The 22406-nt window shown below is 41.0% G+C and overlaps 1 protein-coding gene across 2 annotated transcripts in view; it reads right to left on the bottom strand.

Moving 5' to 3' along the window:
• The window catches only part of ppp2r5eb (protein phosphatase 2, regulatory subunit B', epsilon isoform b), a 37177-nt gene that overhangs the window by 4123 nt on the left and 10648 nt on the right, over positions 1–22406 (bottom strand). Inside the window, exons 2-13 of one of the 2 annotated variants that reach the window (XM_033987997.2) lie at positions 21455–21615; positions 8364–8560; positions 8027–8128; positions 7469–7561; positions 7064–7194; positions 5845–5904; positions 4963–5071; positions 3030–3083; positions 2834–2884; positions 2597–2716; positions 1430–1557; positions 532–633 (exon numbers count right to left, since the gene is read on the bottom strand). In XM_033987997.2, coding sequence (XP_033843888.1) covers positions 532–633; positions 1430–1557; positions 2597–2716; positions 2834–2884; positions 3030–3083; positions 4963–5071; positions 5845–5904; positions 7064–7194; positions 7469–7561; positions 8027–8128; positions 8364–8560; positions 21455–21615 — 1308 coding nt within the window. Of the gene's footprint in view, positions 1–531; positions 634–1429; positions 1558–2596; positions 2717–2833; positions 2885–3029; positions 3084–4962; positions 5072–5844; positions 5905–7063; positions 7195–7468; positions 7562–8026; positions 8129–8363; positions 8561–15886; positions 15996–21454; positions 21616–22406 lie in introns of those variants that run through there. The other variant, XM_055230894.1, reaches the window with a different exon arrangement.

Raw genomic sequence — 22406 nt, forward strand, 5'->3', positions numbered from 1 at the left:
CACTTCTGAAAGCTAATTCTCTCTTGTGTTATTAATAAGGAACAAAAACAAAGTGAGAAATTAGCTGTGAAGTTCCTAATTGGATTCAGAAGTGACATCATCGCTTAACAACTCTATGAAAGACTCACTGTTTTTGAAATAAATCTCCAAACTTCTGATCCACAAATGCTGAACCTTCTCATTATTAGTTTGGGATTGGCTCCTCAAACTTGTCAGTTGAAAGGACATTAAGCCATAAGATAAATATGACAATCACATCTTTGGGGTTAAAAATGGCTGCACGTTATGAAGATATTGTGAAAAAAATAATTTCACTGTTGTTTATTTATCCTGACAGAGAAGACACGTTGAACCAGTTTTTGTTTCATGTAGTAAGGCCCAGTAATTACAGTGATATTAACCACAAGCCAGGTCAACACATCTGCATCTGACAGTAACACACCAAATTCTACCATAGATTTCTGACCCGTCTCCAGCTCTGTTATTCTGATGTTGTGATATCGAGTTGTTGAGCTATTGTGTCATCCTCACCGCTGGCGGTCTGATTTGTAGGTGGCTGTGAGTTCATCAAATAAAGTACTGTTCATCTCCATAAAAGCCTTCAGGACGTTGTACACCAGCGCCACGATCGCTCTGAAGGAAACAAAAACAGAGAGGTTTAACATGGAGAAATACACCAAGAGATACAGTTTATATCAAAACACCTGGGCCATGATCTGAGAAACGCAAAAGACAAGACGGACGTTTAGCACTGAGAAAATAATAAACTAAATCCATGTAAATACAGTGAGTACAAGTAAAACCACAAGCTCTACCATTGCTCTGAGGGAGATAAGAGGACATGAGACAATACTTTATGGGACAGGGGGTCCATGGTTTAACACAGAACAAAGACATTACAACAACATACGCCCAAACAAACATGATCCACCAGTGAATAACCACAAGACATCCACCATCAGGGGAGTCACTCTGTACTGCCAAACCCCTCACAGGATTAGGTTCTATTAGTAACTGCACTTTCCCTAAGCCAATGAGAAATACATACAAGGTTTAAAACAGAGATGTAGAAGTAAAAACAGTTGTAGTGATGGTAGTAGTAGATGTTGTAGCGGCAGAGGCTCAGTGATTAAACCTGAAGGTCACAGGTTTGACTTCTGCCACTGTTGCATTGTATAGTCCCGTGCTCTTTCAGTAGAGGCTGGTATACTAGTAGAAGTAGTATTTGCAGTAGTATTCACAGTACTTTTGGGTTCCAGTGCTCTTTGCTGATGCGTCAAAGGTTGGTATAGCGTTTATAGCAGTAGTAGCAGTAGTAGTATTCATAGTACTTACGGGTTCCAGTGCTCTTTGCTGATGCGTCAAAGGTTGGTATAGCGTTTATAGCAGTAGTAGCAGTAGTAGTATTTGTAGTATTCATAGTACTTACGGGTTCCAGTGCTCTTTGCTGATGCGGTACAGGCTGGCAAACATTATGGGCAGGATGACGCTGGAGTTTTCTTCGATCAGACTCATGATGTACTCGTTATTCCAGTAGTACAAGGCCCGCTCTGCCACCTACAGGACACATGAGGGAATAATTAAAGAGGGGGTATTTTACCATGGGGGTATTAACTGATGACACATAACATATTTAGCTCACTATGATACTGTTTTATTGTTTTCAAAATGCTATGTTCACTGAAAATAACTTATTACTATGTTTTCCAAGTTTCAGCTTCCTTTTTGAGCTTGTATTTTTATGAAGACTTGTCATGTGGAAGCGTGGGTGATGTAGGATTGTGGGCGGAGCTCTGTACAGAATCTTACAGCTAACTATAATGGATGACATCTAAAACCTCTTCAGGCATGTTCTTGATGAAGGAACAACATTACAACATGGAAGAAACTTTGCATAATACGTCCTCTTTAATTAAAAGACATAACAGGTCAAAACAGGTCAGTTTTTTAATCAAATATCAATACATTTTTAAGAGATTCTTTTTCATATTTTACTTGTACTTAATTTGTAGATCAGTCAAAGGGCCTGTACCCGATTTTTCCTCATGTATTTCACCAAACTGTGTCTTGTCCCAGTACACATATATTGTAAAAGCAGCTCTTCAGGTCAAAATAAATCTGCTGTGTACTGTCTGCATCAAATTCTAAAGGATTTTACAGTCTGACAAACAGGTAGAGAACATTCGCATGCTAGTTGTTGTTAGCTTCACCATGATGCCCTGGTTTCTGAAAGTTATGAAAAGGGCTTATAAACTCATTATGGTGAGCAATTAGGACGCTCAGAATGCATAAGGTAAGTGAGCAATAAGTTTGGGCCACTGCAAACCGTTTAAAATGAACTAGTATTGTTGTTTTTTCACGTTTTTAAGAAAAAAACAGGTGCAGCTCCTTTAAAGCTAGGGCGGAGTGAAGGTAATATTTTTCCTCGATGAACTTTAATACAAAATTCATTGGTATCGGTATTATACTGATAAGACGTATCTGAACATCTGTACAAGACAAAAACACTGGTATCTCCCATTGATTGCTTAAATTCCCCTCCGTTTGTATGTTTTTTATTGTGAAATGGTGTTGTCTTATTGTGAAAGGGTGTTACCTGGAAGTGCGGGCTGGACACACATCTGGAGATCTGTTTGAAAAGTGGCTCCTGGATTTTGACGAACTGTGTGGGTTCAATAACATCCAGTATCTCCTCCAACTCCCCCAAAAACATCACCTACCACAAAAACAAGAGAGATATAATCGTCTGCTCGTCTGACTCTCTCCTCTTCATCCTCTGCTTCATCTGACTCTCTCCTCTTCATAGTAAACATATTTATAAACATTTCCTCACCTCTTTTTGACTGCAGGTTTTTGGCCAGAACTTGAGTAATCCCCTGATTACCTAAAATAGACAACAGTTAGATATATTTAGATGTGGAATATGAAATTAAATCCTAACATTGTGCATGCCAGATTTAACATTTCCTGGTTAAGGACAAAACGAGGGTAAGTTAAAATAATTATTCAGAAATGTTTAAGATACTCACTGGTTCTGTTAATGTGGGGTCTTTCTCTAGGAACTGTACAATGCAATACGCCAACTGTGAAAAGAGAAAGGGGGAGGAGTTAGCACTGAAGACCGAGTAATGAATGGAGCCTACAATTATAATTAAAAGTTCGGATATAATAGAAGTCAGTTCATAAAAAAGAATGGATCTAAAAACAGTTTCACTTGCAAATAAGCCTGTTTGAATAAGGAAATCCCTCCATTTGACAACAGAGCTACCTAAATTATGAGTGTACGTTATGTCTAGGGCTGTAGTTGACTAAAAGACATGTCCTGCAAACCGACTGGTCGACTCAAAACTGGGCGTGGCAAAAGCTCTCAAAACTAGTATCTATGCATCTGACCCAAACTGCTCTTACAAGTCTACAGCTGCAGAGACAGTTCATGCAAAAACTACAATTTATGCAGAAACAACTACTAGGAAACATTGTATTTATATAGAAACGTATTAGACTTGTGAATCATGAGTTGAATCTGCCTTTTTTATAGATAAACACCAAAAAATACCCAATCTTCAGCTCCCTCACGTCTCCTTCTGCTGTTGTCCTGTAGAAGTCTTTAACATTTAAATAACACGATTAGTCGACTAAGTGTCCATCAACAGATTCATCAACTAAACGATTAAAGGTAATATCTGTATCAGTTGTATCGCATGGTCAGAAGTGAAACATCAGCTGCTCTGAGCCATAGACATCAGGAAATCTGAATTAATCATTAAACAGCCTGTAAATATGTAGCAAAACAAAGTCACCTTCAAGACACAGCAAACCAGGACTGAAGCGGGACTGAAGCGGGACTAGAGCGGGACTAGAGCGGGACTAGAGCGGGACTAGAGCGGGACTGAACCGTAACGAATGTAGGACTGGGTCAGGACTGGGTCAGGACTGGGTCAGGACTGGGTCAGGACTGGACCAGGACTAAACCAGTGACTAAACCAGTGACTAAACCAGTGACTAAACCAGTGACTAAACCAGTGACTAAACCAGTGACTCAACCAGGACTCAACCAGGACTCAACCAGGACATAAACCAGGACATAAACCAGGACTAAACCAGGACTAAACCAGGACTAAACCAGGACTAAACCAGGACTAAACCAGGACTAAACCAGGACATAAACCATGGTAATTCATCATAATTTAGAGAGACACATTTACTTTCTAAAAATAAAGTCTAATCTGCCAGGGTAAAGTGGTTTTCTAAATACTTGATAAATGTCTGTCTTGTTTATAATTGTGCTGTAACTACCACAGATCAAAACATAAATAAATTGCAATTGGCTAGAGACATTTTCGGAAACCACTTTACTTTCCCCACTGAGCCCAAAAGTAATTTGTTATATCCTTGTTTTATTGTGTTAAAATGCAGATATATTTGACCTGTGTCCATAGTTTCTTCATAGTGAACAGATGTGTATAGATTTAGCTGTGCTATTATATCCCAGTGTTTTTCCAGTGTGTGACGTCCAGGTGAGTCTGGTGTCAGGTACATTCTCACCTGTGCCTTTTCCTCCTAGTGCTTTTACAGTGTACAGGTGTGTATATTCTCACCTGTGCTGTTGTTTTGACAGTGTACAGGTGAGTATGTGGTTTTACCTGTGCAGAAGTGTATAGTGTGCACAGGTATAAATAATCTCACCTGTGCTGTTATAGATTAGTGTTTCTTTTACAGTGCACAGGTTATAGCGGACTCACCTGTGCCATTCTATACCTGCTTATGTTTACAGTGTACACAGTGTCACCTGTGCTGTAATATATCTGTGTTTTTATAATGTACAGGTGAGTCCGGTGTCACGTACAGTCTCACCTCTACTGTTATGTATTGTCAGGCAAGGACCTCTACACTGTAAAAACAGCACAGGTGAGTATAGAGTTACCTGTGCTGATAGGTGTATACAGGTGTGTAGAGTCTCACCTGTGCGTGGAAGAGGGACAGGCTCCGCACCGTGTGGAGGGGAATCAACACTTTAACAAGGAACTGTTTGTGTTCAGCTTTCAGCGGCAGAGCAAAGCCATTTATTATACTGTGAAATACAACAGAACTTTATTAAACTGGAAGGGCACAGAAAAAGTGTTAAAGATCATTTTTGTGTATTTAGTAATAAACACATTTGTAATTTTTTCCTATTTTGTCTATTGTGAACAGCAATATGATCCTAAACATCTTGAGAAACGGGTCCTTTTTAAGACGCAGGACTGTTTAGTGTTGAAAAATGGTTGTGACATTTTTGTTGGTGCTAATATTGTGCTCTTGTGTAAATAAACTGATACACGGCTTTAACAATATTAGAGAACACCAGTTTATACGGTCTTTCATTCCATCTCATAATTTATTTCAAACAGTCATTTGCATTCATTAGCTTTCCTGTCACATGGTTCGTCAGGTGACTATCTGGGCTTGTACATAACACATGTGCAACTGAATCCTTCATGTCTGAAGAAGGGCTTGACCCCAAAATGTCACATTGCGGTGCTATTAAAATAATTAAAAATTGGGAGCTCCAAAGAGCTGCAGTGTGGATCACTCCTTTCTTTTCTACATTTTTTAAACCCTATAGATGTAGGATCTGGAGTAAAGATGTGGCATGAGCCTCTAATACAGGACTATACAGGAAGAATCAAACACACAGGAATCATGCAATATACAACTCTGTGTAAAATGGGCTTTTATCCATGTGTATTCATTAGTTTATTCAATGTCCTCTTTAAGTTTGTCCAAGACTAGACCTGTTTTGGTTTAAAGGTGGACTGCTGCAGTAACAGTGTAAGTATCAGACTGGATCACACCGAGACTGACCTGCCCAGGATCTCCAGCAGCTCTGCCACGCCATTGAAGTGCTCCGTCTCATAAACAAAACTGAAACACACAACAGGAGAGCGTTAGAGACAAGACCAAAACCAGACTGAAGCCCGACTGAAGCAGGACTGAACTCAGGACATTTATTTATTTATATATTTATTTGACAGGGACAATGCAATCAGACATAGTTACAAAATGAACATTGCAGCTGATGTGATGCATACAGAGTTTATAGCAAGAGCTAATTTTCAACTCCCGTCCCTGGTTGGGCTTTTTTACAATTTACTAATATGCAAAGTATATTAAAACACTTATCCCTTAAAATAGTTACATCAGTCCCCAAATATACATTTAACACTCACACTTTCTCTCACTCACCAACTGTCATACTACTTATTTACAAGTGAGTACAGTTTTGACTCATTTTCAGCCAGTTCTTAACCCTAGAGGTGAACATTTTTAACTGAACTTTTAACACGAGCCAGAATTTCTCACAATTGGAGACAAATATTTACAAATACAAAAACAGTCTGCCAGGTGGTTTTCTAAAGACTTGATAAATGTTTGTCTAGTTTATAATTGTGCTGTAACTACAACAGTGAGCCAAAAATGTACTGGTTATAATGTTGTGGCGGATTGGTCTTACACATGCTGTTATATAAATATATGTTATTACTGTGTTATATTACAGTGCAAAATACTATAACACAAGAGTGAGTAGAGCTAATCAAAACATCAGATACGAGATAGATCCCACAAGGCAATTTATCAAACGTGTAGGGCTGTAAGATATGTCTTATTCTGTGTAAAAACTCTACATGCATGTTCTGAAATGTGCTGTGTGTCAGATGCCCTTCCTGTGTCTCCGTGGCTGTGTAAAAGGTGTAGTTTAGGCCTATACAAACATGTTCTGAAATGCATGGACATTCTTGGATAAGTTTAACAGTTCAGATTTTCTCTTCCCTCAAACAGCAAGACCCCTGAAAGCATTTAAATGTAAACAGGGTATGATTTAGAAATATAAATGTAGTTTCCCACAACTGTTAAGCCAGACTTTTTCTATAGAATTTAAATCTGATATTAAAAGAAGAGAATACAATGAGTTTGAATAGTATTTTCTAATTGGCTGCCTCAACCGGCCACAGTAGAGGTGTCCTGCCCAGAGACACAATAGGGTTCAAACCAACAACCAAGTAGTTAACTGTTTGACTCTCACCGTAGAAAAATATTGTTGATCTGTTTTCGTATAAAAGCCCTCAGTCCCAGGAATTTCCCGTAGATTCTATGCAACACTGTTTTCAGGTAGTCCCTCTCCCGCGGATCCTCGCTGTCGAACAACTCCAACAGCTGTAGACACAAAGAGTAGACACAAGAGTTACACAAAACAAAAAAGTCACATGATAAAACATTAGCAGTCTTAGTTCTTTGATCTGGGTCTGGTGCATTTCTCAGAAGGTATAGTTTCCACATGTGGGAACCAAAATCATAATTACATTGCATTTTGTTTTTCTTTTTCAATGACTGCAGTAAAATCATGTCAAATCATTTTATTGTATTATTCAAAGTGTCAAATTCTTGAGGCCAAACAGCACAAACGCAGTATAGAGTGGGAAGTACTGACCTGTAGGACAAACTTCTGGTCTATGTACTTTTTGGCAATGCTCGGCTGAAACTCCTGACTCTCCAGGAACCGGATGAAGAACTCGTAAACCAGCTGCAGTAAAGAAGAAGGGAAATAAACATCTAATAAATATTACACAAAATAATGAGCATTTATTTAAAAGCAGATTTAAAAGTTACTCTTCATTTATGGAGAGTGTGCCTCTCGTGGCCACTAGGAGTAACAAACTCCTGATTTATAAAGACCTCTGTAAACCTCCACCACTATCTGTACTTTACTCTTTGGGCTGATCTGAACTCCAGTGCACAGTATCTCACCGCTTCCTTAAACCAAAGCCTCATGAGCTCTGTCTGAAGGAGTTTCTCAGGTCTGGTGGTTGTTTCAAAAAGTCAGTCACAGATTGAGAGTATCATCTGCGTTGGGTCACGGCCATAGACTGTATATAGTAGTAGTACAGGTTTTATAAATCACATGTATGGAACAGCTTCATAAATGAGGCCCCTGGTCTAGTCCCGGGTTTGATAATGGTTTAGTCGAGGTCCAGTCCTGGTCCAGTACCTGTAGATGGGGCCATGAGGCTTCCAGAGTGGGCTCATCCTCTTCAGGGTCAAACTCGTTGCTGTCGCTCGGAGGAAGAGTCCGGAAAATGTTGTGAGAAACCTGCAGCACACACACAGGCTTTAGCCAAACATGGAATAAATCTATTTAAACATTTATGTCAATGGCTTTCATGGAAATATAGGATGGGACGAGACGAAAACACATGCTTGGATCCACGAGTGTAAAGTTAACCCTTTTTATGTTCAAGACAAATGCTGTGCACTCTTGATCTTGATGACCTTGGGGTAGGCCCGCTCTTGTGTGTATATCAGATTATATAGTGTTTGGAACATACCATCTTGACGACCTCGGGGTAGGCCTGCTCCGTGAGGTAGCCGCGGCTGACAGTGACGTAGTCCACGAGCTCGTTGAGGGTGGAGCGTTTGTACTCCTTCATCTTGAGGTCGGACAGAGTGTCCATGAAGTCAAACACTGTACAACACTGCTGCAGCTTCTTCAGGAACAGCTCGGGCTGCTCCGGGGCCGGCACGTCTAAACAGGAGAGGAAATCATGGCAGTTAGTGATATTTTATAATGCGTATCATGATCTCATCTCTAGACAATATGCTGTTTTGTTGATATCGTCAGATCATTATTCAGTAATTCTCTATTTAATGTCGCTGTATGCTCAAAAACGGACACTTTTCCTTCTCTCCCTCTTTCTACTTGTCAGCCTCTGCTCTGCTCTGACTGAATAGCACGTGGAATTAACCAATTACAGTGAAGTGTGAACTCTCAAGAGCAGGAGACAACTTGAGCATGACTCGTGATGAAATGGAAATTGCCAAAAAAAAAAAAAAACATATCACAATTTTCTTAAGGCCACAGTGCATATTGAAAACCCCTAATACATATATTAAGGGAGAGTAAATATTCTATATCTAAAAGGTAGAGCAGGTATCACATACAGGTAGATCAATAATATACAGTAGAAAGTCTGCAGCTCTGTGACCTCCAAACTCACCTAAAAAGACTAATAAGAACACATAATCTGTTTTTCCTTTACACAATTCAAATAGTGACAACAGGCTTTAAGCTCAGGTGCCCAACTTGATTCTTATTAACAATTAAAAATGTGTTTTCTCCGTAGTGTATACTGTAAAAGCAGCACTTCAACCTCTGTGCACTGTCTGCAGTTAATGGAGTTTCACAGTCCCGCCCACTTCGAAGTCTGCTCCATTTCCAAAGGTACATTTTCCACTCATTTTTCCCATAGACTTTTACAAAAAATTAAATATTGAGACATCGCAAAGGCTAACCAGCTACATGGCTACTAATCATACACTGCATAAAGAAGTGGACTAAGTGAGTGTGACGTCACCCATAGCATCTATATAGCAGCTATAGGGGCCAATTTGGAGCAGAGTTTCATATTTGGAATTCCGCACATGTTCACTTCCCATTTGGAACATGGCGGATAGCGGGTTAGCTATGTCCATTTACATATATATACGGTCTAAGTAACTAATATCCATAATAGTATTTAATAGATTACAACCCTGGAAATAAAAGCCATAAGTAGCACAAGGATTGGAAGTCTGCCCATGGTATACATCTCCATCTGAAAAGGCTGTTTGTGCACCTCTCTGAAAAGCCGTGCATGTGAATACTAGTGTGATGTACCAAAGTGTTTGCAAAAGCAGGCACAAGTTAGACTGATTTATGTACATACGTCCTTGTTTCGCTGTTTGAAAATTGGGTAATGCAGCTTTAATACTAATTTAAAGCGGTCCATTTGAAAAAGTAAGTTTGACTACAGTATGTCAAAGGGTCAAGAACACATCCAGTGTCACATCTAAGCCAAGATCTTTAAAACCAGACAGACACAGGCAGAACGTGCTCCACAGTGGTAAATCCAGTCCAAATCCAGTGTAAAGTGGATAACTGAACATGCACAGGCTCCATATACAGTGCTGTTTCACACTTTCACTTCTTTGTTTTGACTCCGCTTTCTCCACTGACTCGGAGCTGAAGTCGTCTTTGAACTGAGCGGCTTAACTGTTACATAAGAGAGCCAGGGTTTCCCACAGCGCCTGAACTCACCACGACCTCAGGAGGGCGCTACGAGTCCCACAAGCTCTGAAGTCAGCAGGGGGTTTAGTCCTGCTTCAGTTCTTCTTCAGTTCTTCTTCAGTCCTGCTTCAGTCCTGCTTCAGTCCTGCTTCAGTCCTGCTTCAGTCCTGCTTCAGTCCTGCTTCAGTCCTGCTTCAGTCCTGCTTCAGTCCTGCTTCAGTCCTGCTAAACCCTTAGCCCTTATTAAAGTCCTTGTTAAAGTCTTGATTTGATCTATATTCCCTGGTTTAAAGTGCTGGTCTAGATATAGTCTTAATCCTAGTCTATCAATATTTTAGTCTTTTTTTTTTTAGGCCCTGGACTACTTCCAAGTGTAGTCCCGGCTCTAGCCCCTGGTTCACTCTTAAGTGTAGTCCTGGTGTAAACAGTTACCATTACTTGTTAGTGTATTATTAAATGACTTACCACATCTACTTGTTCTTACTTCAGCCTTTAAAATTGAAGTAGACTATATTGCCTCCTCCCATCCTTCAGTGTCTCTGGGTTAAACCTGCATTTGACCCCACCCCTCAGTGTCTCTGGGAGCAGTTAGGAGCAGTGGACCCACCTCCAGATCTTGAGCTAGTCTCGGTCAGGACTACCGTAGCTGGAGGGTTTGACTTGTTGCTGGGTTTCAGATGACATCACAACGTTCTATAGCGCAATACTATTTAACACAGATGGAAGCACTTTTAAGATATTTCAACAGAAACTAAAATGTTATCAATAAGAAAAACTGTCTCTTGCCCCCATCTGGGACATCATCACATCCAAGAATCTGAAAACAACCATTTGTGCGTGTCCCTGGTGTGAAGGTGGCGTCAGAGGTATTCTGTGTTTAACCTGGTTCACTCAGAGACAGTGGGTTGGTTCTAATCAGGTTTAATCAGACCTGACATCCTGTGGCTCAGACGGCAACTTTAAACACGGGGCTGAAGTTTGTTAGTGTAATGAGCCAATTAAAACCAGGGGGCGGGGCATTCGGAGCAGAGCTGTTGATGTGAGAAGTCTAAAGGGGCGCAGATTAAGCTTTTATGATCGCTGTTCTAATGTTGTTTCCTCATCGCAGACAAACCTGGAGTTGTGTTTTGCTTCATTCACACATGTTTAACACACAAAACCTGCATATTTAGTCTGAGTTCTTCTATCAAACTGAAAACACTCTGTTCCACCTTGTGATGTCATGTGATAATACAGGAAGTGCTCTACTTTGCTTTTAAACTCCACACACCGTCACTAGAATCACTTGGATGATTTCAGCCGTCTCTACTGAACTAAAGAGAAAACATCATCAAGGGAGGATTGAATGAATAATGTACGGAATTGTAAAGTGACCATGAGCATCTGGAAAAGTGCTGTACAAGACTAAGGCATAGAGTATTTATTTAGAGTATTTTGAGCTTTGGAGATGTAGACAGACTGATAATCAAGGGTTACTAAAACATGTGTGAATGAAACAAATCACAACACAAGTCCATGCTTAATATAAGGCCTTTAGTGATTAGGGACAGGTATGTAAAACAGTATTAACAGAACAGTCAGATACAATTCTACATTTACTTGCAAATGTCTTGGTTGAGATTCAAGTATTGCATAAAACATGAACAGCCATTAAAACAAACCTCTTGGCCAACTCTGGCACATTATTCAGTTATTGTCGGCCAATATGTCCACGAAATAAATAAATACATCAATAAATCAAACGTGCAGAATAATTCATTAATACCCTTGTTTGAGAGATTTTTTTTGATTGCTTCTTTATTGGTACTTTGCAGTGCCATCATGCAGGGAGTGTTTTGCACATATGCCTATGGTGGAATGTGCAGCAGTTACCATGGCGACACAAAGCATACTTTCGCAAACGATGTCAAAAATGTTTAAGATCCTAAAGCCTGAAAACTCAAGAAAAAATACGAAATGGATTTAAACTGTGAATTTTCAGGAGCGTGTGTTCATGGCCGTGTTTGATTTTCAACAAAAAGGTGAGAGCGAAACTGAAAAACTGTTGGCTAACGCTAGCTAGCTTGTGACTGTAATGTTATGTGTGAGAGATTTGTTGAACAGCACAAATCATCTCACCTGTTGTAGTTCCAGCTCTTTCTAGTCAGATTGTGTTCACATAAAGCTCGGATGTAAGTCTAACTAGCCTCAGACAGAGCAGTGCCTACAGTTAGCATCAGAGGGAATGCAAACTATCAGTTGTAGATTACATACTGGATATTCTAATTTTACAAACTTATTAAATTTATTACTAGAGCTAATATGCAAAACAATAATAAGAGAACTACTTGATTCCACAGATAGAGTCACCTTAAACGTACAATATTGTTGAAAATATCAGTTTATAAATAACAGAAAAATGAACTTTAAACTAATCCAAGAATTCCAAGCATTTCAGAACATGTTTGTAGAGGTCTAAACTACAGGGTTAGCAGCTTTTACACAGAGTAAGACTCCATGGAGACACAGGGACGTTTGGTTTTGACAGAGGACAGGAGAATAACTGCAGCCTTTGGGATTTGCTGGTACCATTCACATTTTGATGTCATTGACCTTTGCAGACTGTAGTATTTCAGTTTTAGTAGCGTCTTGTTGTAGAGCGGCGCAGTGGAGTAGTGGATCTGAAACAGGATCTGATGGGCTGATTTTAGATTTGGGGATTTCCCTCTCTCTCCAAAGACGCAGGGGTCAATAAACTGCACACAATATTTACTACAGACACACAAACCACATGTATTATGAAGAGAGTCGGGCACTAGAATGCGACGTAGGCCTGACAGGATAATGACTATATCCACTTGCTGTTCAACACATGGAAATAACTAACTATGCAAACTATAGGGTTAGATGGTTCTGTGCGGAATAACGCAGGTTGTTTGTGGATGAAATGATGGTACTTCAGATTTTGCGGTCGTTGTGATTGGCTAATTGTGTCCATTCAAAATATTCATACGAAATGAGAAAATAACTCAGATGTTGAGGTCCTCTGTCTGAGAACTACACAATGAGGAATATTTTCATAGATTCATGTGGATCAAAAGGGACAATGAAGACCCCCCCCCCCTCTCTCTCTCCTGTGGCTCCCAACTTTCCATCTATCTCCTCTAACCCCTCTCTTCTCTCCATCCCTTTCATCCCCTCTCCTCTCACTGATCTATATCTCCTCCATCTTTCCCTTTCTCTCCTCCTCCTCTTCCCCCTCTCTCTCTTACCTTTTCGTGCCTTTCCTTTTCTGCACTCACCATCCCTGCTTCTCTTCCCCTTTAGCCGTCTCATCCCACTCTCTCCCATATCTTTGCGGCCTGTCGCTCTCCCTTTTTTCTCACCCTACCTCTCTCCTCTCTGATGTTGTGTCACAGCTCTCTCATCTGTCCCCTCTCCTTTCAGCCTCCCTCTTTGTACTCTCCCTCTTAACCCTCCTCTCCTCTCACTCCTTCCTTTCCTCTCCTCTCACTCCTCCCTTTCCTTTCCTCTCACTCCTCCCTCCTCTCGACCCCCCATCTCTCCCTCCTTCTCCTTCTTCTCCTTCTCCCCTTCCTTACTCCACTCTCATCTCCCTCTCCCTCCTCTCTCCCCTCCTCTCCCCCTCCACTCCCCTGTTTTCCTCTCCCTCTTCTCCTCCTCCTCGCCGCTCCCTCCTCTCCTCCCCCGTCTCCCCTCTTGTCTCTGATGTTGTGTGACAGCTGCAGCAGATGTTTTGGTCTAATCCTGGTTTATGTAACTCCGGCTCAGAGCAGAATCCTGACTCAGGACAGTGTCCATGACACAGACTGAGGACATTTGTGTTTACAAACACACTGACCCTCACACACAGGGTCCTGGACAATTACACAGGCAACAAGAGTTTGAACGTAGAGAGAGGATGTGCTGCCATCACATTTTACAGGAAGGATTATTGTGAGAACAAACATCACAGATTTACCACTATTCACGATTACTGGTCCCAAAGCAACAATAAATCCCTCACTCACTTTCACTCACTTTTAGTCACTTTCATTCACACTGTCTAATGCAGTGTTTCTCAAACTGTGGGACACGTGCTCCTTTAGGTGATACTTGCCTTGTGCACTTTTCAGTCCTCCTTTGGACAAATTCCTCTCTAGAAATACAATGGAAATTATGTAGTCCACTGGTTTAGACCTGGTGTAGGCCTGGTGTAGGCCTGGTTTACACCTGGTTCAGGCCTGGTTCAGGCCTGGTTCAGGCCTGGTTCAGGCCTGGTTCAGGCCTGGTTCAGGCCTGGTTCAGGACCAAAGTTCATGTAAAAACATTTTTAGTAGAACTTGAACTGAAATGACTTGGTCATAAACTGGTCACAATTATAAATATATCATGAGTTCAATAATACTGTGGACTAAACAATGACATACTGATTCACTGAATAGTCTTGACATCCTAATAGTTAAAGATTTATAAATAAAGCAGTGAAGCAAGTTCAAAGCACATTTCAGCCTGAACCCATCAAATAAATCATAATGACCATTTAATATGCCGGGCTCAGGTTCTCATTGGCTATATTGCACATGTTGCTTTTCATACATTAAAATGACTTCAGGATTTCATTTTTAATATTTTTGACAGTTGAATATTACAGTGTTTTAAATCCATTGACACGTCCTTAACTATGACCTATGACCCACTAAAGAGGAGTAATCTCAAATCTCTATAATTCAATCCTGTTCCAAACTCCGGTGAGCCTGACGAGTCTCCAACAAGGATTTACTGCAATCAAATCAAAATGACTATTTGCTTTGAACAGTCACGCACAAGCAATTTGCAACAACAAAACATATTCTGAAAAGCCCCTGTGTGCTAGATGCCCTCCCTGCATGCCGGATGCCCTCCCTGCGTGCCGGATGCCCTCCCTGCGTGCCGGATGCCCTCCCTGCATGCCGGATGCCCTCCCTGCGTGCCGGATGCCCTCCCTGCGTGCCGGATGCCCTCCCTGCGTGTTCATGGAGTCTTATTCTGTGTAAAAATTGATTTTTGGATTAGTTTAAAGTTCAGATTTCAGTGTCAAATGCCAATTTTCCTGGGAGTGCACGTTAAAAGATGAACTTTGAACAAAATATTATTATTGAAACATAAATGGGAAATCTATCCAAAGTAGTAATGACAAAAGTAACTAAAATCAGACACTAATCAACACTAAAACAACCACTGAACAAAGTTTTTTCACAGGTATCGGTACTAAAAAAGTCTCATTGACAGAAATGAACTTGTGATCAGAACAAGTATAAGACACATAGACTAGTTTACACCATGGACCACTATGAACCTACTGCACACTGAGGGAGTACACACATATAAAGCCACATGGGAATAGAAAAGGAAAAAAGTACTACCATTTACTGTTGAAAATCACTATTGTCTAAAGAAAGTGTTGTTTACTATCATCATGGTACCAGAATCAGCATCGAGTGTCGAGTCTACTCCTTAGTATTGAAATATAGTTTGAAATGTTAGTATCGTGACAACATTAGCTCCAAACTTGAAATAAACTCTGAACTTCTGTCTGAAAACATTGTCTCCATTTAACCTCCTTGTGTTACAAAGTCTCTCTCTGATCTATCTCCAAGCAAACTTTTTCCATTCTCATTTTGAAAACACTTCTACTCTTACCCCACGGTCCATTTTAAGTACAGCCCCTACAGATGACAGCAGCTAGGCTAACTTTAGCTGTAACACCATTCACCAGTCGCAGAGCAGCTAAGTGCGGCTAACTGCTAACGCTAACCGCAGAATTCACACATTGGTCACACTTACGGCTACGCTAGGCCTCCCTGGCTGGTTATCGGGGTGCGGGTTGATGGTTCGATTCCTCCGTCATTGGGGGGTGGTTGAGGGCTTTAGGGTACCTGCTAAAAGAGCACCCAAGTCGGGGAGGACATGTGCCGGAGAGGGGGGTGGGTTTGGAGGTGTTGTGGAAGGGGGGAAAAGTGTAAGAGGACACCAACGAGATCGAGTTGCGGTTTGAAGGAAGAGAGAAGGAGAGAAAGAAGGAGGGAGGGAGAGAGAAAGAAGGAAGAGAGAAAGAAGGGGGGAGGCAGAGAAGGAGAGAGAGGGAGACAAAAAAGAGAGGGAGGTAAATAGAGAGCAAAGAAAAGAGGGAGAGCTCGAAGAGAGGTAGAGAGGAAGAGAGATAGAAGGAGCGAGAGGAGAAAAGGAGAGAAGAAGGGAGGGAGGGAGGGAGGAAGGGAGGGAGAGGGGGAGAGAGAAGGTGAGGGGGAAGAGATAGTTAAGGAAAGCAAGGAGAGAAAGGGATGTGATAAAGGAAGAAGAGCGAGAGGAGTACAGCGGAAGCCAGACAGAGAAGGGGGGAAAAGCAAAGAGAGAAGAGGGAGAGAAGAGGGGGGAAAGAGTAGGAGATGGGGTACAGAGAGGAAAATAAAGAGAAGTGGAAGAGAATGATGAAGAGAAGGAGGGATAAGAGTGGGTGAGTGTAAAGAGGAGGAGATGGGTGAGAACAAAGAAGGGGAGAGAGAATTATGGGAGAAAGGAGGAAAGAGGGAGAAGAGGAGAGGAAGTTATCGAAAAATGTCAGGGACAGGGAGAGGAAAAAATGTCAAGAAATGAGGAGAAAGGAGAGAAAAATCTAAGAAAGACAGGGATTAAAGAAAGAAAGAAAGAAAGAAAGGGAAATACATGTGGGAAGCGGGAAGAAGGGAAAGAGGATGAGAGGGAGAAAGAGAAAAAGAGGGGAGGAGGAGGAGGGGTATTGTATAAGGAGCTATGTTTAAAGTCTATTTTCTGCAGCGCTGCTTTAAACTGAGACAGAGACAGAACAGATGGACCTGTTTAACTGTCGGGCCACATTCAGAGATACAGTAAGATTCATCACAAGAGCTACAGAGAAATGTGAATGAGACATCTGCACATAAACTAAAAGGAACGTCTCAATGGGATTTAAAGCAGCTCTACCTGATTTTTAGTCTTTAAAATTAACTAGCTCTGTTTTTTATGGGGCTGCAAGACGATTTGAACCATGTTATTGTTGTTTCCCTTCCCCATTTTCTCACCTCAAGCTGCACTTCCGATTCCTGATTCATGCACGTCTGATCAATCTTTAAATCGCTTATTTTCAAGATGACATATCGTTGCTCTACTGCCATTTTCACCATCAACGGTACACGCCCACTGCTCTATATATTTACTGTACTTCCTTCTCCAATTGAATTTTCTTAATTTGTGATACACGTAGGATTTGGCATAGTTGTGTGGTCATTTTGATGCAAATGAAAAAAAAACCTGCTATCGCTATCTGCAGCTATCCGTAGGAGGGGCCGACAGCTACATGGTGCTTTGTTGTGATGATGTTTATGGTGACGTCAGCTCCCACTGGGCAGTTTTCTAACATAAAAAACATAAAATCTATTGTGTTAGATGATGTAAATAGAAGCACACAAGCAATGCCTGTGTAATTCGTCAGTCGTCCAGGCCTGATCCATAACAAAAGCCGAAGTTAAACCTGTCAACAGCACAAAATGTTGTAGGAGTGAAGACGTTTCACTGCTCATCCAAGCAGCTTGGATGAGCAGGGAAATGTCTTCACTTCTTTAAGCAACGCTACAGTAACCTGGCACAGCAAATTCTCACAATATTTGTACGTTCACAAACTCACAAAAGTCCATCTTGAGATACTCCTGCGGCTGGACCAATCACAGAGCCGCACTGAAGTTTGTGTGGAAGCCAAAAGTGAAGCGCGTGTAGCGGGAAGAAGAGCTTGGTGCATTTATAGAGGAAAGATTTCTGCTTTTCTCTTGTCTGGATTTAACTCAGGTTTGATTTCTACGGCTTGTTCTGCTGTTGTGACGCTTTGACCAATCAGATTCAAGCATTCATCATGACGTTCTGCATTTTCCTGACCGCTTTCAGTGAGAGCCGTTTCAGATTGATAAACCTGTAGAACTCGATCATAGAGACACTTATCAGTCTGGCATGAGCCTGGTTAATATTGCAACGCTCTTAAACTGATTTGGGGACGATCAAAACAAAACACTGGAGAGCCAAATTCTGCATATCTTCCGAATAGGGCTGGACAATTAATCAAATACAGTCAATTTGGGTTTTAATAATCAAGATTTAAAAAAATTACAAAATAGTGAAGTTGAGGATTAGTATAAAACATGTTTACTTGCAAAGCAGGGTTACAATTACAATTAGATATCTATACATATGTAATTTAAGCCAACTTATGTATTTCTTCAATAATATGATAAGAATGAAAACAAAGACCTTCCAAAATATGAGCAGTCCCAGTTCTGACTTCGATTAAACTTGATTAAAATCATCCAGTGTGTGAAAAAAAATTCAATAAATCGAGACGTCGCCAAGCCCCACTTTCAAACAACATTCACGATATGATCTATTTTTCAGTATTTCTACCTTGACATCTCTACTCTTTGCGTTGTGTCACAGACTAAATCCAAACACTCCACAGTGACACAAACAAGACCCTGCGCAGAGGAACGCTTCTTTAAATACATCTTTAATGTTAAAGCTGCATTTCTGCTCATATTCCCCAGTCCTGTGCCGTAGTGTTGTGTCAGATTACATAAGTCTCTAAATTTACATTCCTGTGTCTGCAGCTGTGTGGTTCCTATGGCGACCACTCAGGCTTGAAGCAAGCATATTTATGCTCCTCTAACAAAAATTACAACAAAATACAAAAACTACAACACCACAAAACTAGAGAAACTACAAAAACTATAGTACTATACAAAATAGAGATCTGGGTTTTTTCATGGCTGATAAGCTCAGCAGATATTTTTGAGTCGATTATGCGGAGCAGTTTTAGATCATTTTCCCTCAATGTATATTTTGAATTCAGTACAAACTCATCCACAGCCCTGTTTTATCTTCAAACTGGATAAGAGAGCGGTGTGGTCACATTTATACAGTGTTTAAAGAGTTTAAATAAAGCTTTAAGCAGATTATTCACTTGTGATCATTACTTTACCTTGTCACTTCTGTAAAAATAATAGCAAAATGTAATTTTCTGGGATATAAAACTGTTTTGTTACATATTTGTGTCTGTTCAAAGACTGGGGCAGAGCAAAGAAATATCCTTATCAAATATCGTGATCCTGGAAACTCTATATTGCCCATGGGGATTATGGAGTTTCCAGTAACTACAATAGTAAAATAACTACAGAAACTACACTACTACAATAACTACAGAAAAAAACACCACAATGTATCACTTATTCACAATTGTTGAGTCCATGGCCAAACAGCAGTGAAATCCTTCCTTTTCATTCAGTGTGTAATAGAGCACATTCCTCTGTGAACTGCTTCAGCAAATCAATTTGATGAGACAGAAACAGACAGATGCCTCCACATTGGTCATAAATTATGTTTTTAATTGTTAATGATAACATCACGGTCTGAATAATCATGATCATCGAATACCCAAATCATCTTGATTTTGAAGCGAAAGTGTAAATGTAAAGTTGACTCTGATCTGATTAAAACAAGCTGATTCATTCTGTCTGAGCAGCACAAATTTTAAAGGGCAAACGAATAAAGTTATCCAAGCTCCTGCCTGACTTGTAGTTAGCAGAAGTAGGCCTAGTTTTAGTAGTAAAAGTAGCAGAAGTAATAGTAGCTGTAGTTAGTCCAGTACTCCAAGTTCAGGCTCCACGTACATATATTTGTTATTTTTGGTACCATCTTACTTTGGGTGGGTAGTACTCAGCTACTTGAAAAGTACAATTTCTTTAAAAAGTTATTCTAGCAGTATACTTTTACTCCAACTTGAGTAACATTTTTATTGCTGTAACAGTACTCTTACTTGAGTAAAAGTGGTTCCCACTGTGAGTAAGGTTGTTTTCACACTGCCTCTGGTTAGGTCGATGTGCCAGAGCATTCACTCCGAGAGGTGCTTGGCTCAGTGTGAACTCGACAGTCACATTCTGGACCACAGTAAACCAGGCCTGTCCAAGAGTGCTTCAATAGGAGGTCTCAGAGCAGCTCCATGTGCACTCCGGAGAAGGACGAGTGAGGTGTGAACACTGCCACACACTCTGGAGCAGGACGAGTGAGGTGTGAACACTGCCATCGCACTCTGGAGCGGGGCGAGTGAGGTGTGAACACTGCCATCGCACTCTGGAGCGGGGCGAGTGAGGTGTGAACACTGCCATCGCACTCTGGAGCGGGACGAGTGAGGTGTGAACACTGCCACACACTCTGGAGCAGGGTGTGAGGTGTGAACACTGCTGACTTCGGGGCAACCTCAACAGTCCGCTGTGACAATAAAAGTGTTTGGAATTGGACAAAAAGTGCTTGGATCACATATATTTGTTTGACACGTTTGTCTGATGAGGGCATTTGTATCTCCTGCATCTGTCTGTATCATTCCAAAACCTTTTCTCCTCCATCACCAGCGTGTACAGTCCTCCCGGTGTATTTAGCCACAGGTGAAAGAAAAGACCACCGGGTATAGGGCAAGCGAGTGCGTGCCTGTGTATTCACAGGGCTGTGTCAGCTTGAAGCGTGTTGTCACAGAAATAAGTTCTCTGAGCAGCTGATGGAGTGTCACGTGGCCCCTGGTGTTTGGGGTGAATAATGTGCGGTGTATGTGACCAAGACCGACCCAAAAGTGAAGTAAACAGAATTAAATCTAGTGCCACAGGGGTCACTCCACAGAGCCACTCACATGTGTAAACAACGCAAGTCTACAAGGAACCAAAGCTTTATGCTGACATAACAGTGTAGCGTTCTGGTGTGAGGAAGCTAGTTGTTGTTTATTTTCTGAACACAAGGGCTACTGTAGGCTGTAACCCACACCAAAACAAACACAAAACAAGAGTGGTCTTAACTCAGCAGAGTCTCCTAACTCTGGTAACTGACAACAGAAAGTTCACATCAGCCAAGTGTCACATACAAAAGCAGTTACATTAACAACAACACATTAACAGATACAAGAACAACAAAAGGTGTCAACTCTGAGGTAAATACAAAATCAGACTACAATATGAAATTATTTGAACATTTGTTTCTTGCAGCTCCTTCAGATATGATTTAGTTTGTCTCATTTTTGTGTCTGTTCTTTGAACATACCAGATTTTGTGCACTATTTCATGTTTTGTCCTTCCAATTACATTACTCAAGTAGAGTACAACTACTCAAGTAAGAGCCAATGTCTTGGACCACTACTTTGTACTTCTACTTCAGTAATCATTTTGAAATAGCATTACTCTTACTCAAGTACATGATTTGGCTGCTCCATATAATGTATATAATGTATTTTTTCATATTATTCCCTCTCACCTTTGAGCAGAGTATAGGCCCCTTACATTCATACATATGTTTGATGTATAGTGTGTGTCTCACCTTTGAGCAGCGGCAGCGGCGTGAGCTCGATGGGTTTTCCCTGTGAGCGAAACTGGGAGGAGCTTTGGGAACGTTTCTGTTTGGCTTTGCGCACAGACTTCCTCGAGAAGCCGTCCACTTTGTCCACAGAGGGCGCTGTGGTGGCTGCAGACGACATGGCCCTGTGGAAGAAAGAAAGAAGAGGTTAGGGCTAAAGAAAGAACCATAACTGAACCAAAACTGAACCGGGACTGCCCCAGCACTAAAGCAGAGGCCTGTATTCTGAAGATGAACTTATCCTCACTCTGAACAGTAACCCATTTTTAAAGAATACATTTCAAATCTAATAGTAAGTGCAATGCTTGTCAGGAAAATCACATTTAGGCATTTTTGTGAAGCCCTAGTGCCCAGCAGTGCAGAAAGACCTCATACAAATGTCAGCTACTGCCTTTTAAGGTTTAAATCTTTACACATTTCAGAAGAGTACATGTAACACAGAATGACTGGAAATAACCTGCAGAAGCTTAATATGGTCAAATATCATTAACCACCTAAATAAATCACCAATATAAAAGGAATACACATGGTCACTCATACGGTCACCAGTTCAAGTTCTGACTCCAGCACTATGGACCATACGGTTGTTGGTTCAAGCCCTGAATCTGGCACTATGTTCTGTCACTCAAAACGTTTTTTCACAGGCACGTGAACCCTAATGACCTCATGTTCTGGTGAATGTGATTCTCAAAGAAATGTAAAATCCTGGTTTAGAGTTTGAGCATCAGAGTGGACTGAGGGAAGAAGGAAAAGACTTTTATCTGAAGAGAAGCTCGAGGAGGAGAGAGAAGGGGGAGAGGAGTGGGGGAAAGAGAGAGGAGAGGGGAAGAGATGGAAAAGAGAGACAGAGAGAGAGAAGGAAACAAAATAGAGAGTGGGAGAGTGAATAGAAGAGAGAGAAAGAGGTGAGAGGAGA

This window comes from Periophthalmus magnuspinnatus, chromosome 22 (genome assembly GCF_009829125.3).
Source record: "Periophthalmus magnuspinnatus isolate fPerMag1 chromosome 22, fPerMag1.2.pri, whole genome shotgun sequence".
In the NCBI taxonomy this organism is placed as follows: Eukaryota; Metazoa; Chordata; class Actinopteri; order Gobiiformes; family Gobiidae; genus Periophthalmus; species Periophthalmus magnuspinnatus.